General features: G+C 43.6%; 1 protein-coding gene across 2 annotated transcripts in view; it reads left to right on the top strand.

Moving 5' to 3' along the window:
• jmy (junction mediating and regulatory protein, p53 cofactor) overlaps positions 1 to 10,550 on the top strand; it is a 28,847-nt gene extending 18,297 nt beyond the window's left edge. Inside the window, exons 3-10 of one of the 2 annotated variants that reach the window (XM_015018447.1) lie at positions 3,949 to 4,099; positions 5,169 to 5,338; positions 5,800 to 5,965; positions 6,638 to 6,828; positions 6,933 to 7,019; positions 8,009 to 8,104; positions 8,697 to 9,198; positions 10,146 to 10,550. In XM_015018447.1, the coding sequence (XP_014873933.1) occupies positions 3,949 to 4,099; positions 5,169 to 5,338; positions 5,800 to 5,965; positions 6,638 to 6,828; positions 6,933 to 7,019; positions 8,009 to 8,104; positions 8,697 to 9,198; positions 10,146 to 10,456 (1,674 nt within the window). In that variant the 3' untranslated portion in view covers positions 10,457 to 10,550. The remainder of the gene's footprint in view (positions 1 to 3,948; positions 4,100 to 5,168; positions 5,339 to 5,799; positions 5,966 to 6,637; positions 6,829 to 6,932; positions 7,020 to 8,008; positions 8,105 to 8,696; positions 9,199 to 10,145) is intronic. The other variant, XM_015018449.1, reaches the window with a different exon arrangement.
• Positions 10,551 to 10,706: the final 156 nt, after the last annotated feature.

The raw sequence follows: 10,706 nt of genomic DNA, 5'->3' as shown, positions 1-10,706 counted from the left end.
AAAAAAAAAAAAAAAAAAAAAACGGGTATCCCCAGGTCAGGCTTTTTAAAGATCGTGATCGGCCAGAAAACTGCAATCGGCGAACCCCCCCCCCCACACCACCCCCCGAGTGAACAGTGCTTCTCCTTCTCTAATCTGCATTCCTTACTCAGCATGCTGATCCCGCATGGCTTCACCAACCAACACAAACAACTGTGTGTTTGTGGGTGTGTTTATGACCCTCTATTATGATGGTATTTAGGTTCTGGGGTGGATCCTGATCTAAATACAGAATTTACAGTCTCTCTCAAAATGTAAAATGTCCGTAGAGCAGAAATCTGTTTTAAATTTCACCTTTCCTCGTCGGTGAATTCGCTAAAAAGACCGACTACAGTTTAAGAAATTGCTTGATGTTATCTTGCTTTTCTTTTAGAGCTCTAGAAAGTATTTCAAGCTCACCGGTGAGTCAGAGTGTTGATCTGTGTGGAACAGTAGAACTGTGTTTATTAATATCAGCTCTATGGAGTTGAATGGGTTCATCCTGTTGTCAGAACTCTCTTCTATGTGCTTTAATTGTTAATTAAAAGCACTGCTCTCATTGGCTACCTGTGAAAAAGCTGTAGTTTAATCAGTTAATGAAGTTTAACACACATATCACGTGTAGGGTATTTTTAATTTATTATTTTGAATCTTAATTAAGTGATTAATTATAGGCCACATTACTGTAAAATAAGAGTTGAATAAATAAAACTGATAGGCTCTTTGTTTAAACGCATAACACGATTCAAGGAATTTTTCTCTCTCTCTAATTTCAGCATTTCTTCACCGTTTTTGTTTTCATAGATGGAAAATCTGCTGGATGCCAAAGTTTTTTTTTTTGTTTTTTTTCCCCAGCTCTGCCACCTGCTTCCCTCAGGGCGATCCAACGACTAAAAACAAAGCTGTATGCAAAACAAATTTGTGTTGTAGCCTCACACAGGAAGTAGTTTTTTCCCCCCTCCCTCTCCATCTTTTACTCATGAGGGAAAAGGAAGGAGTTGGGAATTGGTACACATTTTCATTTACATGCAGTTTGCATTGTGCTTGGCGTTGCTGCTAAAAGAGCAGTCGGGGATCAGTTTCTGACTGGAGCAGCAGCCTCGCCTGACCTCCTTTGTTGGTGTGAATGTAAATACTGGAGGGATGTGTGAGACTGTTGTAAAAACACGAGTGCTTCAGATTGCAAGCTAAGCTGGAAGAATGAGCCATTTATGCTGAGTGTCTCTTCTGTCTGCTCTGTGCCTTGAAGTTTTGTATCTGATTTGTGGATTAGAAGTGCACCAACTGCAGTTTTCTGACCAGTTACCCATTTTATAAAAATCCTGACCTGCTGATTACAATTTTTTTGGCTGAGAAGTCTCTAAACGTAGTGAAAAAGTAGGTAGCAGTGCATGAGATCGGTTTCACATGTTTGCATTAGCTGATATTTGAGCTCCCAAAATTATGGAAATGATCCGATTTATCAGGATGTTTTTCTTTAGAAGGCAAATAAGCTTTGAAGTCGTGGCACAACAAAGCAAAAACAAGCCCAGTCAAAATCCAGACCCAAATCTCATTCAAAAATCTGCGGCAAGACCTGAAAATAAATGTTCACATGCATTCACCATGTAGCCTGACTTGGTTATGAGTCAGGTTACAATATTCAATATTCTGCTAATGTCAAAAAACACGTTTGTGGTTATGACATGTCAAAGCTGAAGCGGTTACATCCCAATCTGTGAGTGAAAGAGAAGCTGCTCATTTGAATCGAAGATCTGATGGGTGCCTAGTGAACTATGGCAACCTGCAGGACGAACCTACACGCTGTGGGTGTCCTGTTGCCTGGAAGGTCAGTGGGTGGCCATGAATTAGAAATGTGGCAATACTCCCAATGCGTCTGAGGCGGATCGCGCCGCAGTCGGGCTCCAATTACCGCTTCACACAGCCTGCATTGTCACATGGCAACGGCTGTTCCTTTGGTCCCCCGATCCCACCTGCCGGGTTCGCCTTTATCTGTGAGGCAAATTCGACCCCGATTCAAAAATGTCACATGGCATAATATTCAAATTAATTAGTTCTGTGGCCTGGATCGAAGTAAATTGTCTCCCTGATTACAGCTGCTGTCGTTATTAATCTATTGTTGGGTTTAAACCAATCAGAATTGTCTCGGATTCCATGAGCTCCACATTCTGGTGCTCGTTACCAAACCAAATCCAGTTTTTAACCACGTGAACCAGCATCTTTCTGAGGCATTTATTCTCTTTGCTCGCCTCTATTAAGTTTTAAAGAGCATTTTATTTTAGGTCCAAGTCTAAAAACCTTTTATGTTCATTCAAAAGAAATCCTCTAAAACGGCTGAGAAACCTAATGTCTCCTCTTTTCCACCTTTAAGAAGTTCCAGCTGCTTGATAAACACTCCCGTGTGTGTGTGTGTGTGTGTGTGTGTGTGTGTGTGCATCTGATCCTTCCTATTTTAACCAAATGAGATAGAGACCACCATGACAGCACGCATGTCGTAATCCTAGCACTCCATCATGGGAAGTGGTGTCACCTCTATTTAAAGACCGTTTGACACGTCTGCGTTCAGTCTCCCGTTCGAGCCGGAGTGTCGAGACCTGCCGCCGCCGCCATGCTCATAAGGAGGGAACGCTGACTAATACCCGTTTGTGTCGGAGCCTCCTGCTTTGCATAAAAACCAGTTCAGCAGACTCCAAATCACGAGGCGGTTTTAATATCGAGATGTTTGGCTTCAGGTCGTTGTGTCGCTCAGGTCAACGGGGTCAAAGCGAGCAGAATCGGCAACAAGATGAAGATAGAAATAGGTTGTGCCGTTTACACTGTACGCTGTCCAACTTGCAATACCCAAACACTGATGTAATGCACTCGACTTTTTCTTGACTAGATTATAATTGTTTCCTTTTTTTTAATGGTTGCTGATGTAATCCCCCCGCCCCCATTCATGCTCTCTGCTTCACCTCCAAACCACTCCCTGTGCTCGTGCCCCCCGCGCACGGTTCCCCATGAACACAACGCGCTCACCCAGTCACCACGCCGTCTGCCATAAACAAGGCTGCTTTCAAGTCCTTTTGTTGGCGATTATTGTAGCGGTGTTTATTTTGCAGCTCCTGCGCTCGCATCTGTTTTACATTGAGACTTTACTATCCGGCTGCACGTGCCGAGAGGCCCTGGAAGGGAGTCTGTTTTATTGGCTGTGTACATTTTGTTCCACACGCTGCCCATCGTGTCATCGTTGTGGTTGTTTCCTAGTGAGGTCTCACACATGGCAGGCGCTTTCAACTCATCTAGCTTTTTTTTTTTCACTCATGACTTAGGATTAGCAGCTAAAATGTTACAACTTTAAAAGTTGTGCATTATTTTTTAAAAATGTCCTTTAGTGGATTGTTTTAACATTTGACCAGTGGGAAACTGGGTTACTGTCACTATAAACACTAATAGCCGTACCCTTCACCACCCTCTGCTGTGGACTGAGAGTATTACAGAACCCTTAGTGGGTTTTTTTACTAGATACTGTGAGGCTGAGGAAGGAAAAATTGTGCCTTGTCAAAGTATTCACACCCTTTGAACCTCTCTGTGAAGGCCCCAGATGTTTATGAGAGGACATTAGTGAGAAAATTAGTGGCGTCATAAAGGCAAAGAAAACTAAAACTGCACATTACTCCCAACGCAGCATCCCTCCTACAAAACACCAGTGTATTTAAATTAAAACAACAAATTCAAATGAACCAATCACATTTATCGTTGTTTTCAGCTTAACAATTACGTGCCATGTTATGTTAGTCTGTCCCGATAAAATACATCAAAGTTTACTCTACTGTACACAATGTGATGGACATGAAAGAGAGGTGGTTGAGATTTATTTTTACTAATATTATTCCAGTTCCAGCTGTCAGAACTTTGTGTGTTGAACCTACTCTGCCTCTCTCTCGTCAGATCTGCCTGGAGACGGAACGTCTCGGCCCTCGCCGCGTGGAGAGCCTGAGGAAAGAGGATGAGGAGTGGCAGAAGAAGGCTCAGGCTGCCGTGCTCGCCATTCAAGACCTGACTGTGAAGTTCTTTGAAACCACAACCCGAGCTCAGAAAGGTAAACGGAGACGAGAGGCATTTCCTCCATCCGTGGGAAAATGTCAGACACTCCATTTACTTTGGCGTTTTAACATTTGAGTGTATGTAGGTCGTTTATAGATGCGTTGCAGCGTGACGTGCGCTAGAGCCTTCGCTCCATCGTCCAACCAGAGGGCAAAACGCTCGCCGACGATGACGACCACTGGTTTTAGTTGTAAAGTTGTCAACATGACGTGCTGAATCTTAAATGTATGCATGATATGTAAAAGAAAATACGACACATGGATTTGCTACCAGCCATCAACACAATGACATCTAGAAAAGGTAGATGAATAGTTTTAATTAGAAAAACAGAGAGACAGATTGAGGTAGGTCAGTTATGCTAGCTTGACTTTGACAACCGTAATATGTAGATGTGCTGCAGAAATCGGTGCGTTTCGGGCCAGCAAAAAAAAGTAAATAAAAAAGGTGAACCTCTCACCCACTCTCACAGATTAACAGTAGAGCAGGTGTTTAGATTAGCTAACCAACCACCGCCGCATTCAGACGATCGCTTTTTAATAAACATCAAGCCTGTAGACACAGAAATGTAACTGACTGAATGTTCTGTTCTTTGTGTGCGAAATGTTTGCTTGTTTTTTGGTGCTAAATGCTAATACTTTAGTGGAGCTGTTGTTAGTCAGTTGCTATGACAACATGTCTGTGTGCAGCATAGCTGACGGGGAGCGAGAAAAAAGAAGAATACAAGTGGTTTATAGTTTTTCTTCAACGGTTTTTCCGAGTCACTTTTTTTTTCCCTTTGCAGTGGCACTAAATTAATAATAGAAACATCTGGGGTTTCATTTTGTTTACAGAATTGTTCTACCATGGCAGCGTTGTGCACACGCACAAAATTTAAAGATGTAAAAATAACATTCTTTATGGAGTAAGTTAGTTTTTTTCCTGCTGTACATACAAAAGGGATTTTTATTAATATTTGATCAAAGTATCTTTTAAACTGGAGTACAACTAAAATGTGCCAAAGCATCAGTTAAATTCAACTGGTTCCTGTTTTCACCAATGCTGTGTTCCCTCCTGCATGTCCGCAGCTCTGTACGAGCGGATGCGCGCCGACCAGAGGAAGTTCGGAAAGTCAGCGTGGGCCACGGCAATCGAACGCATGGAGCGGCTGCAGTACGCCGTTTCCAAGGAAACCCTGCAGCTCATGAGGGCCAAAGAAATCTGCCTGGAACAGAAGAAGCATGGCTTGAAGGAAGAGGTAAAACGGAGCGACACGATGAAGAAAAAGAAAAGTTAATGCAGACAAAGTGTTTTTACTTTAATAAGTTGGTGCTTTTCCAAAAACAAGACTTGTGCGTTAAGAGATGGAGGGAAAATAAGCAAGATAATGGACTCAGAGCAATGATCTCATGGCTCTGGCATCCCGTGATGGAGGGAGGAACATCCTGCTGTACAACAGTGGAAATGACTCACTGGGAATGACAATCGGGTCAAACGTTTGCTTTTCATGCAAACCTGCGCCCTGCGTCTCATCTCAGGAGTCGAACGCTACCAAACAGGAATCCGCTTCGGTTTCCACTCCGTCCGACTCGTATCAGAAACAAAAAGCGCAGTCGGATCATGTTTTATGTTTTTTTGGGAAAATCAGCCTGTCTGCATGTCTGTGTCCTTGGAGGCCAGGGAGGGCATGACGTAACGCTGAGCCTCTGCTTTTTCCAGATGCAGAGTCTGCAGGGTGGGGAGGATGCAATGATGCGACTGGACCAGCTGGAGGCGCTGTACTACGAGCTGCAACTGCAGCTGTACGACATTCAGGCCGAGGTGCTGCGCTGCGAGGAGCTGCTGCTGACCGCGCAGCTGCAGAGTCTGCGCAGGCAGATGATGGGTGAGCGTCTGCGTGGCAGCGCTGTTTCTGTCGGATCCAGGGGGAAAAAAACACTTTCTAAAAATGTTGTATCCTGTCCCTAAAAATAACTTTTTTTGTGTTACTATGACGCTTATTTATTTTTTATATTTTTAGTTTGTTGTATGAGTGTCAGAAATTTTAGTTTAAATCATCCTGACCCTATTAAAGGATTAATAGAGGAGAAATCCTGAAGGCGGAGTTTCATAAAGCACCCTTTAACTCTTTTCATAAAGAGCAGAAGTTTTTAAAAAGATGCTTCATATCAAAGTCAAATTTATTTTGAACCATATTTGATATACGCAGCATTTTTATAACGACTGAAGATAACATAGTAACTTGATTGTGCTATGAAATGACACTCTGTGGCTGGACAACACATAAAAATGTCCTTTAAATTAAAATGAAGTGCTTGTTTTTGTTCTAACTCACTTTATCAAACATTTTAATCGTGACTGCTGTAACACATTTTAGTGAAAATGTGGTACAGTTTGGGAACATCACTCCTTAATCTGACAAGATAATTTAGATACATTCTTGTTAAAACTCAAAGGCTCTTGCTGATTATTTCCTCGTGTTCTCTTCTTCACCTGATCTGGCTCTAACAAAGCCATTTATTCGTCAAACTAAAACCTCTGCTGGTTCTTCTCCCAGAGCGACAGGATGAGGTGGTCTACTACGATGCCTTCGAGAGCCCAGACGCCATGAAGGGCGAAGAGGAGCCCGCATCCCCTCCGTTGCCCCTCAGAGATGAAGAACTGTGCGTCCTGCAGCAGAGGACGCGGCAACTGGAGGCCCGGAGGGGCCGCATCACTGCCAAGAAAGTCTACCTCAAAAACAAGAAGGTCCGATCTGCGTGCTCCTTCAAATGCCGCCGGGTGTTTCTAGCTATTTAAAGCTTTGTCTGTTACACCTTTCCATTTCGTTTTTATTTATTTTTCTTCATTAGGAAATCTGTATCTTCAATCACAACCAGAAAATCCAGCAGCGCCAAGGAAACGACGTCGACTTCAGCTCTCTGCAGGTACTGCGGCAGGTCAGATCCAGTCGTTTTGCTGCAGCAACAAGTTAGCATTCGCTATGTGGTTTTTTTGTGGGGTTTTTTAAACTGGGATTTGAACCGATGACCTTCTTGCGGCAAGGCATCAGCGCTGCCACCTGTCCCACCATTCAGCTCATAAATCAATACGGAGAAAACAAACCAAAACCAGAGAAAGATGCAGCGTGCATCCATAGTTTGTGATCCTTCTGTAGCTGAAATTAAAGCTGCAGGACATTTAAAGGCTGTTTGAACTGCATGTGGATCTCTAGACACTCTTGTTTGTTTGAATGTCAGCTTTCAAAAGCATCTCACACAATGTTTCTCTGCTGTAATGGTGTCTTCATTTATCGTATCATTTATCGCAAGAAATTTCTTATAAGAATTCTGATTTATCGTCTCAATAAATTTTAATTTATGCAGTTGACCGTATGATCAGAAATGTTATTTTTGCTATTTTCTCCACTGTTCAACTAGAGCATAAATAAATATCAGTAAATTAAAAAATGCGATTAGAAGCAGTTGTTTGCAGTTTAAGTCAAACTTCCTGAAGCGAGTAGCGTCTTGAGGAAGCCGGTTCCAACTGGGAATGTCTTCCAGGGCCACGTTTGTGTCTGTGGGGCTTTGAATGCTGTGGCCTTCAGTCACAGCTACACAGTTTCCTAAAAATTAAGTATTAAATATTTAGTTAAGTCATCATTATCTCAACAATACCACAAAATATTGCGATATAATTCCAAGTCCATATTGATCTGCAGCGTCCACAATGCATCGGTTTCCATTCAGGCCCGAACATAAAACTTAATTTCCCGTCTGGCCAGAGCGTCACATTATCTGCTATTGTGACCATCTATAAGAAATTTGAAGTGGTAATTATACTTTTGCAAAAATATTGTGCAGAGCAACGTTAAATAAATCCAGCTTATCGCCACTCAAACCAGTCGCACAGGTGGATCTAAACCCTGCTTTTTTCTTTTTTTTTAAAGGGAGGAGAAACTGCAGAAGATGATGAAGCAAAAAGAAATGCAAATGTGAGTCAGGAAAGGCAGCGGACTCTGGACAGACTGCGCAGCCTCAAACAGGTGAGGATTTCACCGCCGTTAAATCGTTATTGCCAATCTCCTCCAGCCTCTGCTGAGTCGCTCTTTCTACTGTAATAGCTGCATTAAATGTGAGAATTATGTCATGTCGTCTTTCTTGAGTTTCGCACCATGTTGTAATGTTTTTCCCTCATCAAAAACACACCTGCAGTGTTGATTTGATTGGTTCATGCGTGCTTAAGAAATCCTTTAATCTCCCATGGCAACCGTTCAGCTGTGCAGAACGCCTAGGTGGACCTAGCTCCGCCTTCGAGGCACAGCTCCTCCTTACTAGTAAAAAGCATTGCTAAAGGGTTAACAGAAGTTGTGAAGAGATTCAAAATGTGTGAGCTTTTAAAGAGACAGAGGCCCAATTTCAAGGTGATGAATTAGACAGTCAAATTTCTTTTAAGTTATATTTGAAATATGTAGCATTTTTATATCAACTGAAGTTAATATATTTACTTGATTATGCTGTAAAATAGCATCATGTGGATGGAAAACACATAATACTGGCCCTTTGTGATATTTCCATGGTTGTGTCCTGTGGAGGTGAGTGAAGCCTCTGACTGATGTTTTCCCGTCTCTGACGCAGCGTTACCCAGGTCAGGTGACCCTCCGGTCCAGTCGCCTGCGGCTTGCCCAGACTCCCAGCCGGAGGCGGGCGGGGCAGCAGCCCAGCACCCAGGCGGTCAGCGTCCAGACCGACTCCATCTCCGACCTCCCAGAGCTCTCATCTCCGCCCCCGGCTGACGTCTACAGCTGCGAAGGCGCCTCGCTGCCCTCCATCGGCCTCCAAAGCGTGGAAGCGGCGCCTCCTTTCCTCTCGCTGCCTCCCCTGTCGTCGAATCCGTCTCTGCTCTCCGTGGGGCCGCCTGCCGCGCCTCCGCCACCTCCCCCTCTTCCTCCTCAGTCGCTTCCTCAGTCGCTTCCTCCCGCCGAGAGCCAAGCGAGCAGCCCGACCAAGACCGAGTCTGAATGCACCTCGCTGCCGCTGGCGCCGTTTTCCCCGCGATTCTTTGACAGCAGCCAGCTGCTGACTGCCAGGAAGAAGCTGAGGAAGACCGCATCGCTGGACTCGTCACAGTGGAGGAAAGGTAAGGAAAACTATCACAAGCAACACACTTTAGGAGTGCAGGTTAGGAAACCTTTCTTGAAATGGTGGAATTTTTTTGGAGAGCAGCTGTTGACCTCTGGGTTATATCCCCACATCAAAGATCTCCGTCTACCTGGACCGGCCCAAAGTCATATGGAGCCACCAGGAGAATTTGACTTGTTAGTCATGATTATGGTCTTAACAGGGAAACGTTTCAAGAGTCCAAAACAGATTTGTTGGAATCTGGCGGAGGCTCAACTACGTTAATTGGCTAAATTGCTTTTATCTAAAATGAAATAAATTGTTTTAGAAATTAGTGCTGGAAATTTGAAGTGCTAATTTCTATTAATTAATTACTATGTAATTAATCACAGGGTCATTTATTTTTAACATGCAAAAAGATTTTTGAATTGCAAATGTAAGTTATTTTGTCGGTGTATGGTTTTTGATTGAAATGCAGTTACTTAGTTACAAACACTGAAATAAACTCGGTTAAAAATTTTATTGGAGTCACACCACTAGCTAAAATATCTAAACATTGGATTTTTTAGATTTTTTTTAATTCAGGGATTTATTAGAGCGCCCCCTGGTGGCTTGGAGGCCTTATCTGGCCTAAGCCTTCAGCAGGCCATGCTCTCTGCTACAGCAGTGACTGCATGAACTGCCTCATCATGAAGTTTGTGTCGGAGAAATGCGTTATAAAATTACTACAGATGGAAGACATTGTCAAAGTTAGTTTTAGTGCTAAAGAAATTCCAGGTTTTTAGTTTTGCAAAAAGACTTTTAGTCTTCTCTACCTCAAATAAAGAAAGAACAGACCTTAAAAGTTTAGACTGAAGGTAGTAAAGTTCCAGGGAGAAACACATATTCAATTGTTACACATTGAAGTTTTGCTATTTAACTTCGTCAAGTCGGTTCCTTTAACGTTTGAGCGTTGCGTCTCCGCAGCGAGCTCGCCCATGGACGAGGTGCTGGCCTCGCTGAAGCGCGGCAGCTTCCACCTGAGGAAGGCCGAGCTGCGCGTCCTCGGACCCGACCCGGACGACGACGGCAACAACATCCTGGCTCAGATCCGGCAAGGCGTGCGCCTGAAGAAGGTCCGCGCCCGGCCAGAGCAACAGCGCCACCCCAAGAGCTTCCTGCACTCCGCCGACGCCCTGACCCGCAGCATCCACGAGGCCCTGAGGAGGATCAAGGAGGCCTCGCCGGAGTCGGAGTCTGAGGACGAAGGCCTGCCTTGCACTGACTGGGAAAACTGACAGAGGTTTAAATGTTGAACTTATTTTGCTTTTTTTTTTTTTTTTTTCATTCTACGTGGCCAAAACAAAGAGAAAATGAGGATCATGAAATGAATCAAACAGACAAGCCTGGGTTACCTGAAGGTTGGTGCAACTAGAACAACAAAAAAAGTTGCGCTTTTTTTTTTTTTTTTTTTTTTTTTTTTTTTTTCCCCCCTCTTTTTTACAATGGTTTGTGGTTTTTTGAGTGAGCTGTTCGGGGTTTGTAGGG

This window comes from Poecilia latipinna, unplaced genomic scaffold, assembly GCF_001443285.1.
Source record: "Poecilia latipinna isolate Pla-1442-1.1 unplaced genomic scaffold, P_latipinna-1.0 Scaffold2274, whole genome shotgun sequence".
Lineage (NCBI taxonomy): Eukaryota > Metazoa > Chordata > Actinopteri > Cyprinodontiformes > Poeciliidae > Poecilia > Poecilia latipinna.
This window is presented reverse-complemented; position numbering and strand designations above follow the sequence as displayed.